Raw genomic sequence first — 27969 nt, forward strand, 5'->3', positions numbered from 1 at the left:
CTGTGTCCTGTGCTCTCATACCGGGGAGCCATGAGTCTTCCCAGAGCATCATCAAACCTGGGGTAGGCTTAGGGGCCTGACATACACATGTACCTGCCCCCGTGACTGCCATCCAGGTCAAGAAGTAGATCATTTCCAGGGCCCCCTAGAAGCCCTCTTGTAGCCAGTGCCTCCCAAGGACTTGCTCATCCCTCTCACACTTCCTGCCAGGCCTTAGGGAGCATCTTCCACCGGTCACTCCTCTACAGCTCTGTTTGCACACAGAATGGCTTTTTTTTTTTTTTTTTGCACACAGCTTACTCACAAATGCATCTTTTGTCACCTGAAAATAGCTGCCTCTGACCCAGCCATGTTTTATCTACCAGAACGTTCCTTAATGACGTAGTTTCTACTGACCCTGTTCCCTGACCCCCAGCACTTAACTCCCTATTCTTGCTTTTAAAAAACCTTGTGGATATTGGCTGATTTTTATTATAGTGGACATTATCAAAATGCTCCGGGTTGGGGGGGAGGGGTGGTTCATAGTCAACTTTCTTGCCGGAGACTTCTTAAGGAGCTCTAATCTCTCACTGGGTCTGAGAACATTTTAAAGCAGAGCAGGATTCATCAGAATGGTTTTGAATGGGAGCTATCGTGGTGGGTTTTCTACAAGTGATTCCGGGAAATGCTGGACAAAGTCTGTTCTCTCAAGCAGGGAGCTTTGGGGGATGGGGTACAACAACCACCAGGCTGCTGTCTTCCCCGGGGGTGTGGGAGGGTGGATCAGGATCCTCTCAGGGAGTGACAGGCTTTCCATAGTTTTAGCTGAAGGAGACACAGAAAGGCCTCCTTGGTTTGCCTCCCTTGTTGACCAGGGACAATAGCAAAAAGTCCAAATCAGCAAATAGAGGCAAATAGGGTTAAAACAATTCAACCCCTTGAAACAACAGGATTCTGAAATCCCTTTGGATCTCGCACCGATGCAATTAAGTACTTTTAACTCTTTCCTTCTGTGCAATTCATTTCCATGCAAACTCTCAAGAGACCAGTGTGTTTCCGATGACGTGTGAATGAGGCTCCTAAAATAAACGCAGAGCCGCGCAGAGCCCAGCCGCTTTAGTGGCCTTAATGGACTGAAATAACCTGATTAATTCATGTTTACATTTTGTTTCGTGGATAAATAGGATCCATCTTTCTTATCGGGTATTTCTGGTGCCAAAGTTGAGGTCACTCTATAGAATTTCCCTCCTGGAAGCCAGATAGGGGTTCACTCCAAACCGTTTTGCCCTTGGCCTCCTCTCTCTGCACAGAGAGGCGTTAGGTAAGTATTAGGCACAGGATGGAGCCCGTTCATCACATTGGGTTAAGCTATATGTATATAAATCTTTTAGTTATAAAGGACATTTGAAAGCAAGAGAGCAAACCAGACACACTTTCTGTCGACAAGATGGATGTTAACGGGGGGCCAGGAAGACTGGCCTTCACAGAGTTCTGTGCTGTGGCCCAGCTCGCCCCCCACCCCCACTCCCTGGCGCCTCTAGGATACAGCCGACAGGCTGCTGGTGGCCAGGCCAAGGGTAGCTGGCAGGTGGTTTATCTTCCATGCGAGGAGCCCACAGCTTGCCCAAGAGCCTCTGACTCCACTACCTCCGTTCTGCTACGCCCCGCTAGGTACCTGAGCAAATCATAACTCTCTGAGTCCCTCCGCATGTCTGAAAACAGGCTCAGTACCTGCTGGGCTGGTTCATTTTGAACATTGGATGTGCTAATGTGTGCAAACGGCTGCGCACCTGTAGCAGTAGTGATAGCGGTGCAACCTGACATTTGTTGGACACTAGCTCAGTGCACACCATGGGCACTGTATATGTGCGAATCTGCACAGCAGCGTGGTGCAGGAAGTGCTCCTAGCGTCCTTCCTGTTCTACGGATTAGGAAACTGAGGCTCAAAGTCTGTGTTCCTTGCCCAAGTCGTAAAACAAGCGAGTAGCAGAGGGGGACTTGGAGGTCTGCAGTTGGGCATCCTTGCTATCCACCTCCGTGCCAGACTCACCTGTCAGGTGCAGTGTAAAGTGCGGGCTATTCTTTAATCTGGGGGCCCCTAGCAGGGCAAGGTGTTTCTTGTCTTTTTTTTTTTTTTTAAGATTTTTATTTTTTTATTCATGAGAGACACAGAGAGAGAAGCAGAGACCCAGGCAGAGGGAGAAGCAGGCTCCTCACAGGGAGCCCGATGAGGGACTCGATCCCGGGACCCCGGAATCACGGTCTGAGCCAAAGGCAGACGCCCAACCGCTGAGCACCCAGGCATCCGGGGGGGGGGGGGGGGAGTGGCAGGTGTTTCTTAACACAGAAGCATGTGTCCACACATTCCCATGGCACTGCTGTGGCCTGGCCAGCCCTCCTCTCCTGGACCATTGCAGGCACCTCTGACCTGGTGGGTGCGGTGAGTCCCCTCCTGACCCTTCCCGCCATGGCTTACCTGCTACAGACCGTTGAGTTGCAAGGAACATACTGAGCTCCTAACTGCAGAGTTTGTAAACGTTCTTGGCAGAGCACGCACCATCGTAAAGTAGTAAAAATAAAGGCATAGCCGCCACGACCGCCACCACCTACTGCTACTGCTACTACTAGTAACACTAAGAAATATGGTAGCTTATTAAATTATTGTCCACCTGGTGCCAGGCCCTGCACTTAACACCATGCACCAGGCATCGAGCTGCAGGGCTTTACATCCATCGGCCCACGAAGCCCTCCCGGCTCCCCAGTGAGGGTGTTCTCATTAGCCTCCGTACAGATGAGAAGAGTAAGGCTCAGAGAGGGTGAGGGATTGGTCCACGGTCACACAGCTCCCCGGTAACCGCGTCAGGTGGATGGCCCTGCTCCCTTTCCCTGCATTGCTCCCCGTTGGAGTAGTCGGGGTTTGGTGTGACTTGCTGCCACTGGGCAACACTTGGCGACAAGCGTTCTAACTTGGGCGACACTTGTCGCCCCGTGTTATAGTCCCTGAGATCATGACCCCAGTTGAAGGCAGGTGCTTGACAGACTGAGCCACCTACGTGCCCCTGGCTGAGCAAGCGCCTTCCTCAACGGGATGATTGTTCTAATGCTCGGTTTTCTATCTGGTAACTGTATCCCTCCCTAATAAGGAGTTCATCAGACTTCCTGAAGAGAAACCGTCTATCCATCTGCCCTGAGCCTTCAGTATGTTTTGAGGTTAGAAGCCCCTGCAGGCAACTTTCTTATCTGCTCACAGCTTTTCTCAGAAAGTCACTGCGCTTATCGAGCATCTGCTGTAGGTCTCTGAACCTGCCCACCCCCCGCCCCGCCCTACCATCTGGCCACTGGGCTGTTGTCCCATGGGTCAGATAAAGAAGGTGGGCTTGGGGTGAAGAAGTGTGTCCATGGCCACAGAGACAGTGGCCTGAGCCCCCAGCCCTCTGCTTACTTCAACCATGTGATGAGCATCACAGCCTCTGATTGCTCCCAGTCAGTCAGGAAGGAAGGAAGGGTGGGAGAGAGAGAGGGTGGGAGGGAAGGAGAGGAGGAAGGAAGGAAAGACGGAAGGCAGGCAAGCCCAAGGACCAGGGGATCTTTCTATTACCCTCTCGCTTATCGCCTCTTCTTTCTTGCCTGCCTCTTGCAAAAGCAGACATTGGGATTACAGCCCCCCTACAGCCCCCCCCATGGGCATCTTTACATGAATCATCTGAAACTGTCATTATCACTTGGAAAGGAGGCATTTTCCACCTCTGAGTGGCATCCTTGCCACACCATCCAGGAGACAGGCCCACATCCCTTTTCCAAACTTTTCAGCTGAAACCGGACCAGGGGTTTTCGACAGAGGACTGAAGTACTTTCTTTGCTCCTCGGCTGTCAAGTACATCCTTTCTGGGGCATCCTGAGCCTCGTTAGCTCTGAATCCTCTCGGGAAGAATATGGCCTTGTTTCTGAGATAATTTATTTCCAACAGGCAGGCATCCTGTGGAGCATAATACAGACTTGAATTAGTCCAGACGAGCCTGGGAGCCTATGTTGAGTACCTGCTGTGGACACTCAGGATCAAAGGTGACAGCTCAGGTCTCCGTATTCCTGGATCATGAAATGAGTATCAGTATATGGTAAAACTGTAACTTTCATTGCATAGAAACATCTTTTCTTCTGACCCTTGCAAAATCTCCGGGAGGTAGAGGAGGTAGGGATCATCATGTCATGACTATTTGAGGTTTGGAAGCTGAGGCCAGAGAGGTTTCTCAGCAGCTGCTGATCTGAAGCTGTGAGCAAGCTCTCTGCTCTCCTTGCCCCTGGCCGAGCCCCCCGATGGTGGATGGCTGCCCTCAGGAGCAGGTTAAGAAGCCCGAATGCCAGCTGCAGAGGAGTCATGCTCTTCTTTAAAAGCCCTTTTGGCCTGAGGAACAGAACCGTGAGGTCCTCTTGGGGAATCATGAGTGTTATGATCCAGTCTTTATTTGCTTTCCTGGCACTTGGCTTTTTCTGTGTTTCAAACCAGCTCTGTGGACCAGCCTTTCTCTGTGGCAGGCACTGCCCACGGTGCCAGCCTCCTTTACTTCTCTGACCCTGTTTTCTTGATAGCACACTGGGCTGGATTTCCTTCCCATGGAGAGGCAAGGGGCTGTGATGTGGCTTCCCAAACACAGATGGGGGAGGAGAGTCTTCCTCTGGCTTCTGACCTGGCTGGGTTTGCAGAGACACCTGTGAGTGCAGCGGTGCCCGGGGGCTCAGTCGATTAAACATCTGACTCTTGATTTTGGCTCAGGTCATGATCTCAGGATCCTGGAATCGAGCCCCATGCCGGGCTCTGAGCTCAACAGGGAGTCTGCTTGGGATTCTCTCTCCCCTTCCCCTGCTTGCTCACTAACGTGCATTCTCTCTCTCTCTCTCTCTCTCTCTCTCAAATAGATAAATAAATCTTAAAAAAAAACAAACAAAAGAAACACCCGTTATAGTACTCGTGCTCTGAGCGGCCTGGTATCAACAGTGGCCAGCTTTCTGAGCCAGCAACCAGTGCAGCCAACAAAAGATGGGGAGAGAGTGCTACTCACCAGCTCTTAACTCACAATATCAACAAATATAGACAAACGACCCCCTTTCTCTGCCTGACAGGCTTTCTGTCCATCTGTAAGGACCTATCTGAAGGGGCACCCTTTCAGGAAGCTGTTCTGGAAACTTCCTAGGACATGAGTCATCCCCTCCCTTGTGTCAGATCTCTCTCTTCCTCCTGCTGTGGAGGAGGGGCACAGCAGATTCGTCAGGAACACCGTCGGTGGGAGGAGGCTGGTGTTTTCAAAACGTTCCCCTGGAGGTCCCGATGGACACCCCCAGTGGAGAGTGCCCGGCCTTTTGTTGCTGCTATTTGTCTCATGCCACAGTGACTACCAAAAATGATTTTGTGGTATAGAGGAAGGGAGATTAAAAAATGATCCAGGGGCACCTGGGTGGCTCAGTGGTTGAGCATCTGCCTTCGGCTCAGGTTGTGACCCCGGGGTCCCAGGATCAAGTCCCACGTCGGGCTCCCTGCATGGAGCCTGCTTCTCTCTCTGCCTGTGTCTCTGCCTCTCTCTGTGTGTCTCTCATGAATAAATAAATAAAACCTTTTTAAAAAATGATCCACACATTTTCCTTATTGCTATAGTCACCCTCCACTTAAGGCAAGAATACATTCAAATGAAGCCTTTCCTTACTTTAAAAAAAAAAAAAAGGAAAAGCAAAAAGATCCCAAAGGGTCCACGTAGGGAGGTAAGCACACTGGGGATGCCGTGGCCCCAGCCTCCCTTCACTCCACGGTGTACACGCTCACGGCCACGGAGCGATGCTGTGTCTGAATTAATTTCATTTGTCAGTTCTGTTCTCTGCCCTCTCTTCCTCCCACTCTCCCTCTCCTACTTCTCTCTTTCCCTTTCTTTCTCTCTCTTCCTCCAAAGTAAGCAGCACGTGGTTTTTCTTCTTGTACCTCTGGCTTCCGGCCAGTCTCCCTGGCATGCGGTAGATGCTTGTCCAGCCAATGAATGAAGGAACAGTTGAACAAACAGATTTCCCAGCCTTCACCCCAAGGCCTTGAAACTCCACTTGGTGAAAGGGAATTTGGTATGATCAGGGGGTGTGGGCCCACACAGGGGACTGGTCTCTCGGCTTCTGTTGAATCATTCCTAAGACGTTAGTGAATTCACTGGGGGCAGGACAGGTACTAGTTGATGACAGCCGTTGCCAGCTCTTCTCTAAGGGGAAACTTTAGAAATCCCCAGTGTTCTGTGTTTGCTCTACTGTTTATACCCAGTGATGGTGACAGGAATTTCTCATGGCTGAACCAACCAGGCCCTGTCGAGAGGCCGGCAGGTGCAGCAGGCAGGGCGGCCGGTTCTCCTCGAGGTTCTCAGCCAGTGTCATAAACCCCAGCAGGGGCCCCTGATTCTCACTGAGGACCACGGACACTCGGTGGAGGACAAGGTCCTGGGAGTCCCGGACCACCACGGGCTGGCCTTTCAGTCCCTCAAGGCAAGTGCTGCTTCCATTACTGGTAATCAAAGATGATGTGTGTTCTGACAAGCCAGCGTTTTTTTTCTTGTTGTTTTTTGTTTTTTTCCTGCTGCGTTGTGCTCAGTTTCTATGGCAACGGTTTCAAAAGTGGTGAATTAGCTTTTTCCTCTTCATTCTGTAGTGCTCTGAGACTTTCCAGAAATACCCTTATTTTCCTGGGCCCCTGGGCTTTTCGTGGGTGTCGACATGTTCAGTTGCGGGTAGAACCACCTCGTCCACCACACAGACATGGTATCGGGTGGCACAATGCACAGCAACTAATTGAGCAAATCGTTTTTAATAAAATGCTCTGTGCGAGTTCACATGCTAGGCACTGGGAATTCAAGGGGAAACCAGACTCCTAGGTACTGGGAATTCAAGGGGAAACCAGACTTCCGTTCTTGTTCTTAAGAAGCTCACAGTCCCCACCTGCACCCCGATGTTTATAGCAGCAATGTCCACAATAGCCAAACTGTGGAAGGAGCCTCGGTGTCCATCGAAAGATGAATGGATAAAGAAGATGTGGTCTATGTATACGATGGAATATTCCTCAGCCATTAGAAATGACAAATACCCACCATACCCATTTGCTTCAACGTGGATGGAACTGGAGGGTATTATGCTGAGTGAAATAAGTCAATCAGAGAAGGACAAACATTACATGGTCTCATTCATTTGGGGAATATAAAAAATAGTGAAAGGGAATAAAGGGGAAAGGAGAAAAAATGAGTGGGAAATATCAGAAAGGGAGACAGAACATGAGAGACTCCGAACTCTGGGAAATGAACCAGGGGTGGTGGAAGGGGAGGTGGGCGGGGGGTGGGGGTGACTGGGTGTCAGGCACTGAGGGGGGCATTTGACGGGATGAGCACTGGGTGTTATTCTATATGTTGGCAAATTGAACACCAATAAAAACAAATATTGAATATTGAACACCAATAAAAAATAAATTTATACAGAAAAAAAAAGAAGCTCACAGTCCCTAAGAAAGATAGTAAAGTACTCAGCTAATTGTAACACAATGGAATATAATGGAATTTAGCAAATGTACTATAATGTAATCTTAGTATATAGCTAGCCGTAATATAGTGTAATCTAACAGAATATTACCCACTGCAACAAAATAACTTAATATTAGTCCACAGCTAACTGTAACATGACGTAACATAACATGACGTCACGTAATAAAGTGCACAGCGAAGCGTGATATACTGTAATGTAGCAGGACATAATGTGTTAGCTCCCCGCTAACTATAACATAATAAAACAGAACATCACCTAATGTGATATAATCTAATACAATAATGTAATAAATACGATGTACTGTAATAGATATAAGGCAGTGTAATACATGGTTCATCAGTTGTGGGAACAAATTAGCACGGGACCCCAGTGGAGAAAGGCTTAATTCAGCCTAGAGTAGACAATAAGGGTAAGCAGTTGGCAGAGGTGGATTTTGATTCCTTTTTTCTTTGTAAAGATTTTATTTATTTATCCATGAGAGACACAGAGAGAGCGGCAGAGACACAGGCAGAGGGAGAAGCAGGCTCCCTGCAGGGGACTCGATCCCGGGTCTCCAGGATCACGCCCTGGGCCAAAGGCAGACGCTCAACCACTGAGCCACCAGGTGCCCCTGGACTTAGGTTCCTGGTCAGTTACTTGTAACTGTGCAAGCTCGGGGAAATGACTGCACCCCTCTGAGCACCTAGCCACCCACCTCCTGCTGGGCTGGTGTGAGACTGAGGTGACCCCATGAAGTAACAGAGCACCCAGAGCAGCCCTTCTTTGAGAGTCCTGCTTATTGCCACCAGCCGGCTCAATAGGGGAGGACACGGGCACAGAGGGAGGACCTGCAGGCAGTGGAGGGACAGTCCACTGGGGGACAGCAGCGAGGTGGCTGCGTGGAAACACCGGCACATCCGGTACAGGAGGAGGTGGGGTGTTGGGCCGTGTGGTCCACAAGGGTATGGGATCTGACCCATTGCCACCCCTGGGTGCTGAAGGAGACTGCTGTCACAGTGGCTCGGTGCTCCACCTAAACACAGGCATGAAAAAAAATAAAAATAAAAATAAAAAAAAATAAAAAAAAAAACACAGGCATGGCTCCAGAAGCTGTGTGTGTGCACTCAGCACTGGTCCTGATGTCACTGTGCCCTGTCACATTTGTGAGTGTCACGGGTGTGACTCTGGCCTTTCTGGCCATTTTAGACGCCCAACAAGAGAAGGAAGTGCCTCTCCTAGTCCGGCACGGTGCCCAGTCCACTCATTGTGGCCACAGAGAGGATCGTGGGCTGATGCCTCAGCATCACCCTTCACGTGAGCCTTCATTTCGTCACCTGTCAACAGGCATGGGAGTGGTACCCACCTCCTGATAAAATGCCACCGGGTCCTTCAAGGGCCCACCACACACCCTGTGTAGAGCAGGCTCTCCATAAATATTAGCTTTTATTTTTATTATTTTTATTCCATATGCTGTTTTTCAGTAAGAACTCATCAGCGCGTTAGCAGCAGCCAACACTAGTGGCAAGTCCCCGCAGTATTGCCGTGACCTCCCGCCCACGGGGAGAAAGACACCGCCAGGCTGGCTGTGTGTGGTGAATCTGATGTAAGGGCAGAAGTGACTTTTGCCTTGTGCTCTTTCAACAACATAGCCAAGTGGGAGGCCAGTTCTCTGCAGGACAGCGTCCCAAAGTAGCTTGGGGCCAGTGGCTTCATAAGAAGGCTCTCGGGGCTTGGGGTTTGGGCGAGATGCCCGTTGGAGTGATCATAAGCAGGATGCCCGGGGGTCGGGGCCAGCATGGACTCAGGTGTGCAGTTTCAACATCTGCAGAAGGAGGCTGAGCTCTTTGCTGATACCCTCATGGGAAAGAGAAAAGGATTTCCCACTTGTGAGTGAGACCAAAGCAGGGTCTGTTTGTTCGTGGCGCGTGGATGGTGTGGGGAGCCCCAGCTGGTCAGCACGGCTCGGGGAGAGGGTGGGCAGGACACAGGCACGTTCCTCCGCAAAGCCTGCACAGCGGGCCTCTGTAGGAGGCTTCCGTCCGCGGCCCCTTGCCACCTTTACACCTTCTATGTTCCAGCCTCTGAGCGCGAGGATATAGGAGAGACTGTTCGTTTCCCTAAGAATCATCCTGTAACATTGCTATGAACCCCCTAATGCTCAGACTATTCATTTCCAGAATAATCATCCTGGAGTGTTGCCTGGAACCCTGTAGCAGCCAGGCACTTGGAAGTCAGGCTCTGGAACTTCGGGGGACTCGAATCTATCGAAGCCGTGGTTTTACCATCTGTAAGATGGGGAAATACTACCTCCCTGAGAGGCACTTTCTCTAACCAGGGTGGGTATGGGGTGAGCAAGAAGCAAGGTGACAAGGTGACATGAGAGAGACAACGTGGTGTCCTGGGGCAACGGGCCTGGGCAGGTGGGGAGGCTTTTGAAGGTTTCAGCCTCCTCCACTGTCCTCGAAGGCCTGGGGCTCAGAGGCTGATGACTGACATGAAGGCTTCATCCTTCACTGGGAATGTTGAGCTGGCCTCCGTGAAGCGCTGCCTCCCTTACGTCGTAGAGGGTGTAAATGTTACCATTTTACAGGGAAACGCTCCCTTTATTTGGGGGGTCCTTATTTCCAGCACGTGCCACGCGGACCTTTGTTTTTACAACCTGGAAGTTGATAGGGTGGGTGCCCTTGGCACAAACTCCTCATCAAGGAGGTGTCGTCAAACCTGCGCTCATTAGCATATCTTGCAGCACCTTCCCAGGTTCCAGGGAGAAATCTCACTGGAGAGTGAGATGGGAGTCCTGCTTCCACTTAAGACTGCAAGCCCAACAGCCTGGCTCTTGGGATGGGAGTTGACTTCTGTGCTGAGACAGGAGGATTGGCCTAAATGCCACCTGTAAGCCCCAGCTTGGTCAGGAGCCCATGAGGCTCACATGTTCACACACACCTTCCAGTTCCTTCTTTTTGCCAGCTGAGGGCTTACCTCTTCCTGGAGGCAGATTCTGCATCCATTTCGCTGAAGGCATGGATGACAGCGCCCCAGCGGTGCCATTCTGGAGATCCAAATCAAAGGTGCAGTGGGGACAAAGCTGGCCGCCCCACATCCTACTGTGACGTCTGCCCTCAGGATGCCCCTGGGTCACCTTAATCTCTCCATTCTTGGGGCCTGCAGGGTCTCTGTGGGTGGCTCAACACGTGTGGGTGAATGATGGCCACAGGGGGATACTCTTTGTCTGCAGTTTGCAGACAGGGAGCTCATTCTGAGCATTGCCTGATGTGCCGGGAACAGGGAGCAACGTCCCAAAAGGTGTGGATGGTCTGAATAGAGGTTCCATCTCAAAAGTCATTAAAATCAAATTCAAGAGGCACTGGGTGGCTCGGTGTCTGCCTTTGGCTCAGGTCGTGATCCCAGGGTCCTGGGATCGCGTCCCGCATCGAGCTCCCCTCGGGTTGGGGCCCAGCCTCTCTCTGTGTGTCCCTCATGAATAAATAATTAAAATAAAATCTTAAAAAATAGAATAAAATAAAAAATAAAATCTTAAAAAAAAAAAAAAAGAAATCAAATTCAAGATTCCTGTGCAGGCCTGACTCTTCCCTCCGTCTTCTTAAAGGACAACTTTTGAAGTAGGACAGACACTCGGGACAGCGTAGAGCTTGATGTGTGTTTTCCAAGTGAGCGCCTGTAACCAGCGCTCGGATGAGAATACAGCCGCCTTCTACCCTGAAACCCCCCTGTCCCTCTTCCCAGCAGCAACTATAGGCTGAATCTGATGCCAGATATTAATTTTGCCTGGTTTTGACCTTTATAAAAATCGGAATTTTGCAATCTACACGCTATTGATGTTGGGACTGGATCATTCTGTGTTGTCAGGGGTTGTCCTGTGCATCATAGGATGTTCAGCTGCATCCCCGGCCTCCACCCACGACGAGCCAGTAGCACATCTTACTCCTCAGCTGTAACAATCAAAATGTCTCCTGGGGGTGCAGAATTACTCCCAGTTGAGGACCGCTGAAATAAATGGAATCTCATAGCATGTTCTTATTTGCCTCTGGGGTTTTGGGGTCATCATTGTGTTTGTGAGATGTATCCATGCCATGGTACATGCTTGTGGCTCATTTTCTCACTGTAGAATTCCACTGTGTGAATACGCCCCAGTCACATATCCATTCTACTGTTGGTGGGCAACTGGCTTGTTTCCGGTTTGGGGCTATCCTGAATAATGCTATATGGACATGTGTGTCCAAGTGTTTTGGTGAACACGTATTTGCATATCTGTTGGGTGTGCAGTCTGTTTTGTGAGGTCTTTTGCTTCTTTGCAAAAGAAGTGGCCATATGGCATCCATGCCTGCATCATAAAGGAACTTCCTCACACTATGAGGTGCCCCCAACAAACCCCTGCCCCCTTCAGCCTTCTCCTGGACCTGGCGGTATAGACTCCAGTGTCTTGATCACCATCATCCACTGCAATCACTCCTTTTAAGCCCTCCCCACACTGCCCAGTGGGGATCTCCAGCCTCTGAGCAACTGGCCACAGCCCAAGCCCTGCCTTCTGGTGGGGTCTGCGGGGGAGCCTGTTGACCCAGCCCTGTAGCCAGCCCTGGGAGGTGGCTCCACTCAACCTTGGGGAGCTGTGTTCCAAATCTAAGGAAATAAGAGCCCCAAATGTCCATCGGGAGACCAGCTCCAGGGGACAGGTGACAGGCAGTGGCTCCCGCTCTGAAGACTTTCACATGACTATCACTTCCCTTGATTAGAAGTGTTTTCTTATCCATGTTATGTGCTAACCAAGGCAGCAGGAGCTAGATGCCAGCCCTTAGATTCAAATTTCTTCCCTCCCTCCCTCTCTCTTTCCCTCCTTCTCTCCTAAAGTGACTCTGCATGAAAAGCCTGGGCAATCCAGGGGTTGCGGAGAGAGTAAGAAACTCTCCAAGGCATTTATGAACCTAAGACCACATGTAAGGCACACACGTGCAAGCGTGTGTGCATGTGAACACACACCGTATCTTATGGATGCAGGACGCAGTGCTCTGGCATTGGGGAGATGGCAGGAAAGCCACAAATAAAAGGCTTTGAGAACCAAAGGAAGTTGAAACTTCGAGGGAGGGTTCCAGAAATAGCAGCCCGGCCTGGAAAGTTGAGTAGGATTTGGGTATGTACAGGTCTAGGACGGGCTTCTGGGTCAGGGAAGGGTGTGAACAGCCACAAGGAGGCAGAAGGCGCAGGGTGCTTAGTATGTCCTCAGGTCAGTGTCAGCCGGCCTGTGGTGATGTCACAGGAACTCTGCAGTAGACCTCGTGCCTCAGTTTCCCTACCTGTCTTGACCATACAGGAAAATCTGGGGGCTGTGGAAAGAGCAGGCTTCAGGGCCCGACGTGGGCTGGGGTCCAGCCTCACTAGCCCGGCTCTGCAGGTGGGGTCCCGTGCAGGGGGAAAGCCAGAGTCTCCCCACCTCACCCCCACCCCTCCCAGGGGTGGAGAGCATGGCTCAGAGCAGCAGCGGCCTTCCGAGATGTGCTGTGATTTCCTTTCTAATGTGCATCCTGGGAGGTACCCTCTCCTGGGCATTCATACAGCTCCGTAAGTTCTCACAAATGCGTAGAGACCGTGACCGCACCCACAGTCGCGATTTGGAACCCTCCCTCACCCCGACTCTCCCTCCAGCTGCCACGATACTTAAAATTAGGGACCCCAGGTGTTGAGTCCTTAGAGCCAGGACACGGTACTCACCCCCACAGCACCCCCACAGGGTGGATCCCATCCTCCTTGAACAGATAGGAAACGGAGGCCCAGAGAGGGTCAGATACTTGCTCGTGTCACACAGCCCAAAAGGCACAGAGCCAGGGCTCAGGCTCATGCTTGATTCTTCAGTTCTGAGGAATTAACTGCAACCTGCCCGGAGTCACGCTGGGAGATCTGTTGCTCTGTTCTTATCCGTGTTAAAGTGCGTGAAATACCATTTTACGACTGTGTATTAGTCCGTATTCCTTTTAAATGTCAGGCCCTCCAGGGCTCCCCTTGGGCATCCCTGATGCCGGTCCAGCTCCTCCAGGTGCAAAGAGGGCTCTCACCATTTGTTGAATGACTAACAAATGGATGGACGGCGCTCCCAATCTATCCAGCCTTTATATTTGGACCACGGAGACCCTGCGAGAAGTAGTAAGGGGCGAAACTGTCTTTATGATGTTAGCAGGCTGGCTGGAGGTATCCTGAAATTCTCCAGTGACCTGGGTCACCCAGGGAGCCTGCAGATGGCATGCCCCAGAGAGACAAAACTGAGGGCATGGCCCCTTGCACAAACTCCGAGGTTGCAGCTCTTTCTCAGACTGACCGCACACAGAGTTGCCAGATGCAGCAAATAAAAACACAGGAGGCCCAGTTAAATCTGAATGTCAGATCATCTTTCTGTATGATTTTTTTTTGCTTTAAGTGTGTCCAATCAACTATTTGGGACATGCTTATGCTAAAAAGTGATCTTGCCGTTGTTTCCCTGAAATTCAGATTGAACTGGGTGAGGATTTTATCTAACGGCCTGTCTCCTGGCCCTTGCCACCCATCTCTCCCTTTAGAACCATCTAGACCTGACTCCGGCTTTCTCAGCGTTTGGCAAGGGCTTCTGAGCACTGGGCTTGGCCTTAGCCATCACTCAGCTGAGCTGCTCCCCGGGGAAGCGAGGCTCAGAGAGAGAAGCAGGGCCAGGGGTCCCAGCCCTGAGCGGCACCAGAGTGCCACCACCCACTGGGGGTGGGGACCATATAGATGTTTCTACCCTCTTATGAGTTTCGCCTTGAAACCCACAGCCCAGGAGCATCAGATCCTTTCCTCGTGGCTGGGATGCCCCAGGGGCCCCGAGGATGGCCTTCTACAGGAGGAGGGTCTGGTGGCCAGCAAGCCCACTTCACAGAGCCTCCAGCAACAAATGCCCATTGTCTCGCATGTCCCCTCCTCTGAAGTGTGGGCATTATTCAGGAAAGTCCTCCAGGGCCACCTCTGGTTACCAAGCTTTGAAGATTTCCCTGTGAAAGCATTTTCTGTTCTTTCCTCTGGAGAGGCCCAGCTTAGGGGAGATTTATCTAACCTCCCCCTTCTCTCGGCAGGAACAGATGGGGACTAGAGCAGCTCTGCAGGGCAGGGGTGGGGAGGGGACTCTGGGAACCCCTGCGGATGGTGCCCTGGGGTCCACACAGCCGCACTCCCTGGAGCCCCTCCACACCGTGCCCGGCCACCACGAGCCACACAGGGACTCCAGCCCAGAGGGACAGGGACCCGGGGGCAGGGCACCGTGCTGGCCTGAGAGCCGCCAGGTCCGCAGTGGTGATGGTCACCCATCCCGTTTGTGACCTGCTCCAGCGCTCAAAGCATTGCTCTTCGTGTTATAAGTTGAAAAATACCGAAAAGTAGCAGACACCCATGTGCCCAGTGAGCAGAGGAGACTCTTTGTAATATTTTATCCTGTTTGCTCATCTTTTCTTAGCATAAAATATTATATAGACAAAACTAGTCTCCTTTGCCCCCAAGCCTTTTCCTCAGAGGCAGCTGCTATGGTGAATGGGGCTCATACATTTATGATCCTTGACTTCATGTGTGTGGATCCATGTCTAATGTACAGTATTTTGTAGGCATGCTTTAAAAAAAAAAAAGATTTTATTTATTCATGAGAGACACAGAGAGAGAGGCAGAGACACAGGCAGAAGGAGAAGCAGGCTCCATGCAGGGAGCCCGACGTGGGACTCGATCCCGAAACCCCAGGATCACGCCCTGAGCCGAAGGCAGATGCTCAACCACTGAGCCACCCGGGCGTCCCTGCAGACCCTTTTAATGTCAGGGATGCTGTCCGAGTATATTCGGTGACGTGCCCCCAGCCCCCATGCCACCACCGCAGAAACCGTTCTCCACCTGCTGCCAGGCCCCATCTGTGAAGCACTGTTTGGCATTTCCACTATGCTTCTGTGCGAAACCTGAGCTTGGACAGGTTAAGTTAAGAAATGGGCCTGGATCTCCCAGCCAGGAAGTGCTGGCTCTAGGTGCCCGCAGGATTCTTGGCCGATGGTCCAGGATTTTGTTCATTCATCCAATGTTTTCTGAGCACCTGCTGTGTTCTGGGCACTGGAGATGCTGGGGGAAACCGGGAAGGCTCCTGGCCTCCTGCAAGTTACTGTCAGGAAGCACACAGCCTTCATTGAGAACAGGGACCTTGAACGTTGACCTGTCCTGGTGTCCCCTCTCCAACAAGCCCACGGGTTTTTTTCTGACTGGGACGTGACCGCCTCTTGTGATGGGGAAATGAGCTCCCCCTCCTCCCACCCCTGCCCTGTCCTGTGGCACCCTGATGGCGAGTGTGACTCCGCGGAGAGATGCTTGGGTTCCAATTCTGCTTCCCTGGGCCTCTGTCTTCTGCGGGGATGGTCCTTCCGGAGTGTGAAGTTAGATTTCTTCACCCTCAAATCTGCTCTGACCTGAACCCTCATCCAAGGATTCCCTCCCGGGGGGCCAGTGACCACACCTGCCCACTGGTGTGAGAAAAGCCCAGTTGTCATCCAAGAGGCATCTCCAAGGGACCTTCCAGGTGCTTTTCTCGCCACCTGCTTCTGGGGTGACTGCAGTCACCATCCCTCACTCCATAAATCCTCCTGGTCAGCTGTTTCCAGCTTCCCAATAACGCGATTGAGGCTGACCGTTTTGTTTTTTGTTTTCTATTCACGGATTTTGCCGTTTAAACTTGTTTTTGTATCTGTTCCAGCCCTTTGAGTGTAGAATCTGTTTTACAAAAGGAAAAAACATCAAAAGAACCGAACACCTAAGACAGCTGGATCGAGTGACAGTTGCTGGCCAGACTTGGAGCATCTCTCAGCCTAAGCATAAGTTGGGGACGGAGGGGCCTGTCTGTTGCACCTGCAAAGAGTGTCTGATTAACTGATCGCATAAAAGCTCATGACTGGCAATGCCAGGTTCCCCATCCCTCCCTTCAGCTTAAGCAGTTGGATAGGAGATGCATGCGGTGCTCCTAGTTTTGAATTTCTACAAAAATGATAAAAGGAAAGACTATGAGGAATTACTGAGTGACTATCTTGGGCCACATTTTATCATCTATGACTTTATTCCCTCCTTGCAAGAATCCTGCTGGTTCCACTGAAGATAATGAATTATCTCCATTACTTACAAACGAGTTAAAGAACCCATTCTGGCTCTACTAGATGGGATGAAGCAAGATTCACCCCCCGAGTCTTTCTAGCACCAGAACCTACCCTTGTCTCCACCCTCTGAGCATCCATCAGCTACCAGCCGTGGTCTCTGGCAGCCCTGAGCTGTCATGACAGGTGCAGGGCAGAGAAGGGGCTCACCCTGTGGAGAATGCACTGTCCCCCCACAGGGGTCTCTGGACTGGGTTTAGGGAGACAGCCGGTGGGGAGCCCTTCTGCTGACTTCAGTTCATTAATTCCACAGAATCTTGTTTGTCACCTTTTTTCTGTTAACAGTGGAGCTGAGGGAGCTTTAGACAAGGAGGCCACGTGGTTGCCTTCAAAAGTCTTCCCTGTGTAGCGGTAGACCGACCTCCAGTGAGGTGAGCCTCTGGATAGGTCACCTTGCGGGGCAGAGACTTTGCAGGAATGATTAAGGTTAAGGATCTTGAGGTCACGGGCACCCGGGGAACCCAGTAGGTTAAGCATCTGGCTCTTGGTTTCAGCTCAGGTCATGGGATCGAGCCCCGAGTCAGGCTCCAAGTCCAGCGGGGAATCTTCTTGAGTTTCTGTCTACCTCTCCCTCTGCTCCTCCCCCATGTGCTCTCCTCTCTCCCTCTCGCAAATAAATAAATAAATAAATAAATAAATAAATAAATAAATAAGTCTTAAAAAAGAGAGAGAGAGAGAGAGAGATCTTGAGATCAGAGATCATCCTGGATTATCCAAGGGAACCCAGTATAATCACCAGGGTCCTTATAAGAGGGAAGAAAGAGGTTGCAAGATGCTGCACTGCAGGCTTGGGAGACTGAGAAAGGGGATCACGGGCCAAGGGGGGTGGCTCTGGAAGCTGGCAGAGGCGGGAGCTCAGTGAACACCTTGCTGGTAGCCTGGTGAGACCTGTGTCAGACTTCCCACCCCTGGGCCTGGAAGGGAATAAATGTGTGTCATTTTAGGCTACTAAGTTCATGGTGACTCGTTAAGGCCACCATAAGGAACTAACACAGGGGGACGCCTGGGTGGCTCAGTGGTTGAGCGTCTGCCTTCAGCTCAGCTCAGGGCATGATCCCGGGGTCCTGGGATCGAGTCCCGCATCGGGAAGCCTGCATCTCCCTCTGCCTATGTCTCTGCCTCTCTCTCTGTCATGAATAAATAAAGTCTTAAAAAAGGGAAGAAGAAGAAGACCGGTCCCACCTCCAGGGGAAGGAGACAGGAGCTGTGTCTTGGACGGGTGCCCACGAGGCGAGGACCTGGTATTGAGGTCACACAGGAGGGAGGGCTCCAGTGGAGAGGAGACCTAAAGCAGGGATGGGTTTAATGGGAAGGCACTGGACCCAGAGGCCCCGCCGCCCCACCAGCCCCTCACCCCCCCTTAGGCTGCCTGTGCCTGAAGCAGCTGTGACCCTCCGCTCCTGTGTCACCAGCTTGGGGCCAAGAGGAGCTCGCAGCTCTCTTCCTTAAACTCTTAATAGTATTTTTCATAGAGTGCATATCAGTTGTTATTCTCATTTGGGTTTGTCGTGGTAGCTATTAATAGGCACTGAGTTGTTAATTGAAGTCAACCTATTAATTTAATAGACGGCTAAACCATAATGGACGGGGGAGAAGGGACACGTAGATTAACGCAGCGCTGGCTGTGTGCTCCCACGGTGAACACGTTCCCGTAAGCAGCAGCCCTGGCCTGTCCGAGGTCCCCAGCGGCCCTGCTGTCGCTACATCCCCCAGGTTGACAGCTGGCAGGCCCCCACCTATAAAGGACAGAGCTGTGTCGTGATGAAATGCCAGGCTCCTGTGACTGAGCGAGCCCAGAGAGGCCGCTCCTGTCAAGGCAAGCAGGTGCTCCGCGGAGGCTACCGCGATCCGGGCCGGCCAAGCGCAGAGCTGCCTGAAGGTAGCCCCCCACCCCCCACCGTGTCGATCCTGCTGGTTGTATTCCCACCAGATGTGCTCCCTTCCTCCGCCCCTGCCTGCCTCCCTCTGGCCTCTCCTTCCTCCCTGCTCTCCTGCCCCGACTGGAGTGTGACCCTGTAAGAGTGGGGCCCCCACCTGCCTCGCTCACCTGTATCCAGAGGCTGGCGCTGTGGCCCCTGATGAACACACCCCTCGTACGTATTTGTCAGCGGAGTGGCTGAGTGAAGTGGCCCCCGATTTGCTCCCCTGTCGTCCGAGTCTCCCTGGGGACGGTGATCTTTACTCCGGAGTCTGACCCCGGAGTCGGGGCGGCTGTGAGCAGAGTGGGAAGCACCGGCCGCACGGCCAGACTGGCCCTCGACCCTGACTCCACCACCAAGGGGCACCGTAGCCTTGACCTCTGCTGACCCATCTGGGAAATGGGGATACAGTGGCACCTCCAACAGGACAGCTGAGTGGTTAACTGTAAAATCTCTTGCACATTCCCTGAGTCTACAGCAGGGCCTCCGTGCTGCTAGCAGCAAGTGCTCAGGAAATGTGTACCGAAGGACACACTCACTCGGGGGCCGTTCCCAGCAAGCAGTAGAGGCCAGAGCCAACCCTGAGCCTAAGGCACATCCACCCCTGGAGTGACCCAGATGGCCTGGAGCAGGGACGGTCTCTTCATGGCTGTATGAGGGGTCCACCGTCCCCATCCTCAGCCTGGAGCCTTTACTCCCATCCCTGGAGTGCAAACACGCTGACATCTTATGTGCGAGGCTTTGAGAATTAGAATCACTCTTCTGGGGAGTGTGTCTCTGTACGCCAGACGCTCTGAAGTGCTCATACCCGTCGACTCCGAAGTTCCGTGCCTGTGCATCTGACCCAATAAATAAAAATGCATGTATAAGCATGTATGTACGCTCAAATGCACATATGGGATGCTTATCAGTGCATTATTTATAAAAGGAAAAAAAACGAAATTCCTGAATCTCCAATTCTAGGGGGAGGGTCAAATCGGGGTGTGTAAGGATGCTTCGGTGGCTCAGTGGTTGAGCCTCTGCCTTTGGCTCAGGGCGTGATCCTGGAGACACGGGATCGAGTCCCGCATCAGGCTCTCCGCAGGGAGCCTCCTTCTCCCTCTGCCTGTGTCTCTGCCTCTCTCTCTGTGTGTCTCATGAATAAATAAATAAAATATTTTAAATAAATATATTGGGGTTTGTATTTGTGGTGGAATAGTGTACAACGGGTAAAATGGTGTTTGATGGACTTGTTATACAGGAATAAAACCACATATTCAGACGTGTTTTCTCTCTCTCTGTCTCACACATACCTACACCCGCGTCCACTCACCTAGGAAAAAGGTGCCAAAGAAAAATGGCACAATGTTAACAGTGATTAACCTAAAGCAGTGAGGCAGATTCTCAATTTTTCTTTTTTTTTTTAAAGATTTTATTTATTTATTGTATGAGATACAGAGAGAGAGAGAGGCAGAGACACAGGCAGAGGGAGAAGCAGGCTCCATGCAGGGAGCCCGACGTGGGACTTGACCCCGGGTCTCCAGGATCAGGCCCTGGGCCGAAGGTGGCGTTAAACCGCTGAGCCATCCAAGCTGCCCTCAATTTTTCTTTATCATCTTTCACATCTCTTTAATGTTCTGAGCGTGATAACTTTACGATGAGCAGAGGAAGGGACGGCGTTTTTCTAGCCATGCTGGCGTAGAGGGCCTGGCCTAGAGGGGGTCTGTAAGTCCCGGCGACTGCCGCCGGCTGTGGGTGCGCTGCCCCGCCGCTGTGTGCCTTAGTGCTTCCATCTGTGAAATGGGCATGAGCGTATCTGCCTCCAAGCGTTGCTTAAAAGCAATCTCCTCGCTAGCTTCAACCAGGCACTGCCCGTGAGAACGAACACGAGGAGAGCCCCGGGAGAGGCTGTGTGTGCGCACGGGGCTGCCTGAACAGGCAGCTGTGTCTTGGGGGGGTGCCTCCCGAGCCCCATGAGCCCCAGTTAATTCTCTGTCTCCCTCTCCGCAGCTGCCCATGATGGGAGGCGCCTTCATGGACTCGCCCAACGAGGACTTCAGCACGGAGTACTCCCTCTTTAACTCCTCCACCAACGTCCACGCGGCCTCCAACGGCCAGGGCCAGCTGGAGGAGCCCCCGCGGTCCTCCAACGACGCCGTCTTGCTCTGGATTGCCATCATAGCGACACTGGGGAACATTGTGGTGGTTGGGGTGGTGTACGCCTTCACCTTCTGAGGTTCGGGCGCCCACGAGCTCCGGGCCGGCTCACCCTGCGCTGGGCTCACGGCAGGGCCAGGCTTTGCTCGGGGCACCAGCACTGTTGGCCTTTGGCTGTGCCCACATTCTGGAACCAGGAGCTCTGACCACACACACAGCCTCTCCGGGGGCAGCGACCCTGCAGGGTCGGGAATTCCCCCAAGCAGCCCTGATTTCCAAATTTTCCTTGCTGTGGTCAAGCTGATCCAGAAAACACGGGAGCGTGAGCTTCCAGCCCCTGGAGGCGTGATGGGGCAAAGACTTCGAGGAGCAAATTGGAAGATTTTTGAAACCGTATTCCAAAAAGGTAAGACCAGAGGAAACAGCCAGTTAGGTGTGAAATATGGACATGGTTGGACGATCGCTTGCTGGCAGTAAATAATCACATATGTGTCTTGTTTTTATGCCAACTTACACCCCTGGTGTGTGGGGTGCCGGGCAAGAGCAGCCCTCAGAACTGGCATGTTCCCAGCCCAGCCTTGGTCTCCCACTCAGCCCTCTGGAATACCGGTGGTGGTTACTGGGCCATAGAACATTCCTCGTGTGACTTGGACAGGGCACCTCTGTCACCAGACACTTGGCCCCTTTTGAGACCTGGATGCATCAGGAAATCCAAGGCCGGGGGAGTTACTGGTGACGTGGTGGGATTTCCCAGGGTGGGGGGTTCTCTGCTGGACGGACTTGCTCTTCTTTTTAAAAAGAGAAGCAGCGCCTTTAAAACTGCAGATCTGCCAAGTAGTCAAGTCTTCAGACCACCTGCCTGAAGATGCTCTTTCTCCTCTGAGCAATCACGGGACTTTAGGGATGGCGGGCTCATGCCCACCTGATCTTCCGACGGATGGGAGGGAGAGGGCGATTGGCCTGTGATCACAGGGCAGGGTGCTGGAGCCCCCGGGGCAGGAGGGACGCTTCCTGACTCACTGGGCTCTCTCAGCCCCAAGGAAGCACTGTCTTAAGCAAATTCCTACTTCTCAGCTGTCCTCGGGGACAATGTCTATGGGGTCTGGAAGCTGTGTACCAGGTGGGCAGGGTGCTCAGACTCCTGCATTGTACCCTGGGTTTGGCGACCGTGTTCCCCTGCAAGTGGGGACGAGCTCTGTCCGAGTCAGCCTCCTTGCATTCCTCCAAGCCAGTGGCTGGGGGGTCTGGGAAGCAGGGGAGCCTCCTGCAAAGACCAGAACAGGATGGGAGGCACTGGGAGAGAGGGGCAGCACGGAAAAGCACTCGCTCTTCTGTCCTTAGGAAAGGCCCCTGCACGGTACCTCCCTTCCCCAGGTGGCTCCCCTGTGCCCAGCAGAGTGGGAGAGGCTCACATGCGGGCTCCCTCACTTACAGGCCAGGAGTGGCTTTCTCCTTGCCCCCCTGCTCCCCCGTGCCGTGCAAAAGAAAATAAATGCTCTAAACGTCCCCTAAGTGGTTGAGAAACTTAAAAGCCTGTGTGGGAACCTGTGGTGCTGTTTGGGGACAATTGCAAAAAGGCTAATTGTGTGTCCCTGTGGTCTCAGGAGAAATGAGTGTTCCTGATGACAGGCAAAGGGACATCTTAATTGTCCAGAGGCAGTCATTCGCCTGTGAGGTTGGCGCTGAGCTGCTGTGATAACAGGATTACCAGCCCAACCTCCAGACAGCGTTAGCAGACGGCCGCCAGTTCTGTTTAGCCACATCTGTCACTGTGGCTGTGCACGCGTGCACAAATGCTGTGGCTCAAGTGGAGGTCACGAGCGCAGAGAGCCAGCGTGACCCTTGCAGAGAGGGACCTTGTGCCTGGGCTCCTTCTGGAATCACTGACAGGGCTGTGCTCTCCGTGGGACCAAGCCGGGGGCTGGGCTGCGTGACTAGCCATGGCGTGGCTGTCACCCCGGCTACTTCTCTAGCAAACTCTTCTCCGTCCCAAGCCCCCACGTGTGCCCAATCAGCAAGGGCTTTTCTTATACAGGTGTCTTCAGGAGAACCCAAGGAGGAGGTCCAGAGCCAGGATGGGGAACCAAGGTGATGCTTGGTGTCTTTGTGGGGGTCACTCTGGCCCAGATATCCTGATTCCTTACCTTCTGACCCCACAGCCTCAAAGGAGCCCTGTGAAGAGGCAGGTGACAGCTCCCTGTCCTCCAAATGGCCTGCGGCAGTGGCAGTGGGAGAGAGGGTTCTGTGTGCTGTGACAGAGGAGGAGCAGAGAGTGTGGTCCTAGCTCTAAGGAAAGACTCCACGTATCCAGGGCAGCCCTGGCGGGCCGGGTGTTCTCTGGGTAATTCTGGGCACAGGGGTCTCCCCCGTGAAGGCTTTCATTTCCCCTGGCATAAATGCCAGTTAAATTCAACTTCCAAATATTTCTCTCTCTTCAGTGTCAGGACCACAGACACAGGACCTGGAGCTTGAGGGACCATCTTATTCAAACTGCCTTCTACGATTGTCCCAGTCTCCTACAGTATTTTTATCCATTTTTTTTTCCCACCACCACTTAGATAACAACAAGGATAGATGTGCATGAGAATGTCCAATTAAGGGTAAAGGACAGATTTCCAGCCAGAGAGGGTGCTGTGCTGTCCCGCCTGCCTTACTTAGCTCGGCTCTGTCTTGGATGTTAGGTAACAGGCAGGCACCGGGCTAGAGACGCACATGTATGTGTTTAATCTGGATGATTACCTCACAGCATCATTGCTCCAGTATGTAGATATGGAACCAGAAGCTCAGAGGGGCGGAGAGCTTACCTGAGGCCACACAGCATGAAAGTGGTAAGCTGAGATTTGAGTGTGGACCCTCCGGCTCTAAAGCCAGCCTCCTGCTGCTGCACCATGCTGCCGTCAGTGGCTGGGTGGCACCTCCAGGGTACATTTAAACAAGGCTCTGGGTCTACGGAGGCCATTCCCCAAGGCCCCATGTCATGGTGTGGCCCGGGCCAGCTCTGGCTTCCTCCACAGGTAGAAGTCTGATCGTCCCCCGAATGGGGCATGCTCGTCCCCCTGCCCATTGCCCTCTCTTTGTTTAAGCTTCAGGGATGGGGCCCTGTTACCTGCCCCTCTCTTTAAAATTGAACACAAGAGTTTTTGTGTGGCCAGAAAAGTTACTAGAGAGCAGCTTTCTTGGGAGACGTGCAGAAGGACCCTGACCATGACCTAGAGCCCAACAAAGGGGATCGTGCAAGGAGGGAGGCTCAGGCAGCCAGAACCGCCGAGGAAGGTCAGGATGGTCCGTGTTGTGGGTGAGGCTCCAGCCCAGGCTCAGGCCTTCTGTTGAGACCCTCTCCGGAGCAGGGAGGATGGAGGCTCCTGTCTCACGCCCCAGCCTGGGGCTCCCACCTGGCTTCACCTGGGTAAGGTTGGCCCCAGAGCCCACCTTGACTTAATGAGCCGATGCTGAGGAAGAAGGGGCTTGCCTCTTCAGGAGCTGCTCTTCAATTTTTTTTTTTTTTTATTTATGATAGTCACAGAGAGAGAGAGGCAGAGACATAGGCAGAGGGAGAAGCAGGCTCCATGCACTGGGAGCCCGACATGGGATTCGATCCCGGGTCTCCAGGATCGCGCCCTGGGCCAAAGGCAGGTGCTAAACCACTGCGCCACCCAGGGATCCCAGGAACTGCTCTTCAGAGAAGGGGTCCTGCGTTTGCTGGAATGTTCCCCGTGCTTGGGCCTCTGACATGCCTCCCCATCTTCCCTCTGCAAGCCACAGGTGTCCGTACCTGTGTTTGTTTGCATGTGGGACACTTCACTGAACAAAGCAACACCTGCTTTAGGAGGGCTGGAGCCACTGTCACGGGAGCTTTGGAGGAGAGGCCAGAGGACACGTTAGCCAGGTGTGTCCCGAGGAGATTCCACCTCCTGCATGGGCCTGGGTGGGGTGATTGCTCTGCTGTCCCTCCCTTTTCCCTGAGATCAAGGTCAAGAGGCAGGTGAGAGTTTCCTGCCCTCCCCTGCCCTCCAGAGAGAGATGATTGTATCTTCTTTCAGGAGATCCCTGGGATCGGAGGGAGAAAGTTAGGGAGGGCAGGCTGGTACCACTTGGCTGGGGAGGCAATAAGCCATTTTCCAGCCTGTTCCAAATGGAAGGCCTGGATGCTGGCCAGACCACTAGTGTATGTTAGAATCCCTCCCTGGAGACTGGAGAAACTCGGCCATCGTCTGCTGTGCGCCTGACTCCTTCCAGACAAATGCTCCTGTCCTTCCTCAGGAGCATGACCTTCTTTCATCATTAGCAGTGATATTATTGATAATTGTTATCCTTACTGTGCTCATCTATCGTGCATCTTCCTTGTGCTGTGCTCTGTTTGTATCCCATTGACTTCTCAACCCATCCCTGAGAGGCAGAAGTGAGGTGCAGAGAAGGGCACGTTAATTATCATCCCCCCTTTTTTTCTGCTGAGAAAACTGAGGCCAGACCAGTGCGTCTGAGAACCCACATCTAGAGAGCTGTGATTCAGATCCGCCGCTGCTGGCTCCCCAGGCTGGGTGGCTACCCGGTGTCTCCCTGCGTGCACGCTCTCCACCGTGAACCCTCTGGAACGGACCGTCCCAGGACGGGGACTCCGAGGCTGGGGCTGTTTGGGTCCTGGATCAAGGATTTCAAGTGTAGGTCCTGGAAGGGGGACAGGAGCATGTGCACATGTTGAGCAGTCTGAGAACCTCCCAGCAGTAAAGAGGCATTAGAGAGCCCCCAGTGAGGACCTGTAATGTCAGGGCGGGTAAAGGGGTGGAGAACTGGCAGGTCCCCGGCTGCCTGGCCCAGGACACCATCTCCCAGCCTGCTGGGCAGTCACCGGGGAGTGCAGGGCTGGCCCTGGGTTGCCAGCACCAGCCCCAGGACCAGCATCGTGCTCTCTGCCAGCTGTCCCCCGGCACCCTGGGCCGTGTCCTGGCACGTGCCCTTGACGCCCCCCCCGCCCCCCAGAATGAATGCTAGTTGGGCTGGGTGCCCTGATGGAACAACCAAGCAGCTGTGCTCAGGGACCCCACAGGAACAGTCAGAGTCCCATTGTCCTGTAGTGGCCTGCCCCACCTCTCCTGCCCTGCCTGCCCCACGGGCCTCTGGCCTCGGTCATTCCGTGACAGGGACATGGGACAGGCCGGCTGAGCTGAGTGCTGAGAGCCCAGAGGGACAGAGTTCATAATCTCCAAGCGGAAAAGAAGGAGCCCCTCCAAGAGACTCAGGTCATCAGAATCAAGTAGGTGGCCAGATGTCCCCGGAAAGTCACTTCTGGGAGATTAGACCTTGGGCATTTTCTTGCCTCTCTTTTTTTGGGGGGCGGGGCGGTGTGTGTGACAGAGGACAAAATAGTGCAAACCACAGTGACTGAAGAGAGGAACGATTCCCCCAGAGTGAGAAGAGGGCAGCTGTCAGGAGCAAAATGGAATGGTCGAAATGTATGAAAAATTGGCTCCATAGATTTGGGAGTGTAAGTCTGTGTTGTTTGTTTTGAGTCACTGGGAAAGTCATAAATTGTTTTATCAAGAGAGATGATAAAAGCAGAGGGAGCCCTGGGAGAGGCAGGACAGGCTGCGCGGTACCCCAGACGTACCCCGCACCCATCCTTCGGCCATGGTACGGACTTGCACCTGCTGGAACTCGAGCCAGCTGCTTTCATGAGGCTCCATCCTCTGGCCCTGGGTCCTTCCCGCCATCCCAGGAGGGTGGCTGAGACCTGTCCTGCCTTGGGGTTAAATCCTGACACATCCCCAAGGCATATGTGCAGGGAACTTGTGTGTTGTGGCAGTTGGGGAAATCCAGAGCCCTTATTCTTCACCATGTGGCTAAGCAGCCACCAGTGATCCCAGGGGCTGTCCCACTACGGTCTTAAGGAATGAGAGAATCACTGCACGTCCAGTCCAAAGCATTGTCCCAGCAATCTGGATGATTCTGATCAGGGCTCTGTATGCTGCTAGGAAGGGAGTTTCCAAACGTTCACACTTCGGGGGGACGGAGTCTCTGAGAGGTTTGTGAGAGCTCGGGCTGGTCGGCAGGAGCCCAGGGCATCCATGTAGCAACGTTTCTCCACCATTATGCCAGTGGTTCTCAATCTTGGAAGATTCTGTCCTTTCGGGGGATCTTTGGCAATGTCCGGAGACAATTTTGGTTTTCACAACTTGGTGGGGGGTGACCTTCTACTGGCATCTAGCGGATAGGAGCCTGCGATGCTGTTGAGCACCCCCAACAACACAGAATGAATGAACTGGCCCCAAAACACCAATTGTGGTGAAATGGGGAAAGCCGGCGGTGGGCAATGCTAGCTCCAAAGCTCTACCTTTCCCCCTTTTGTGAGTCGTCCAATGCATCAGAGCTCTTCTGGGCAACAGCAGGGATCCTGGCTGCAGCCCTGAGGTCAGATAATCCCAGCAGAGGGCAGTGGCCTGCAGCCTAGCAAGTCTTGGGTATCCATGGACTCCCCATTCCCACCACCTTGGGCTCTCAAGGGGAGACTCGGCCCGGATGGAGGAAGCCCTACAAAGCGGATGGGAAGGCGAGGCTGAACTTGTCCCAGTAGCTGTGGTCCCTGGGACCCGGAGGGACCTGACCTCTGCTGCATCTGAGAAGCGCTTCTGGGGGGGGGGGGCAGTGGGGAGCTTGGAAAGGATGAGGATGGGAGGGGCTGCCTAACAGCCTGTGGACAAACCTGCATCTTAACCTTGTTTTTGACTCTCCATGTGCCCCATCCCACCCCCCCCCCACCCCTGATTGAAGGCATAGTCACACTTTCTACTATTTAAAGTTTTGCAGAAACCGTATTGTAACGAGCCGCTCTCCAGACACCAGTTCTTCACGCAGAGAGAATCAGAAACGTTTCTGTGTCTTACTAATGTTTTCATAATCAACTTGTAAGTAGTTTACTTAATTAAAAAAAAAAGGTATTTTAACTATTCTTGTAACCCTTTGCTACTCAACACCCCCCCACCCCCAGTTTTGCGATGAGATCACTAACTTTTACTACAGTGAAAAGACGATTTCTTAATGGAGGGCTTCAAGGCGCTCTTTGGTGAAAAATATCTAACCTTGATGGATGTAAAAATGTGGCTGTGGAGTCGTGTCCGTTGTCAGCACTATTGCTTTTGTCTTTTTCTATTATGATCATTAAACACAAAAACCAAAAACATTACCTCCTAAGTGTCTGAATCCAACGTGTGCTTTAGCTAAGGATG

At 52.7% G+C, this 27969-nt stretch overlaps 1 protein-coding gene across 1 annotated transcript in view; it reads left to right on the plus strand.

Annotated features, from left to right (window-relative positions):
• Positions 1-27926, plus strand: part of C9H14orf132 (chromosome 9 C14orf132 homolog) — a 47720-nt gene extending 19794 nt beyond the window's left edge. The window contains exon 2 of the mRNA XM_077910487.1: positions 20603-27926. Coding sequence (XP_077766613.1) covers positions 20603-20827 — 225 coding nt within the window. The 3' untranslated portion in view covers positions 20828-27926. The remainder of the gene's footprint in view (positions 1-20602) is intronic.
• The last annotated feature ends 43 nt before the right edge of the window (positions 27927-27969 follow it).

This window comes from Canis aureus, chromosome 9 (assembly GCF_053574225.1).
Source record: "Canis aureus isolate CA01 chromosome 9, VMU_Caureus_v.1.0, whole genome shotgun sequence".
NCBI lineage: Eukaryota > Metazoa > Chordata > Mammalia > Carnivora > Canidae > Canis > Canis aureus.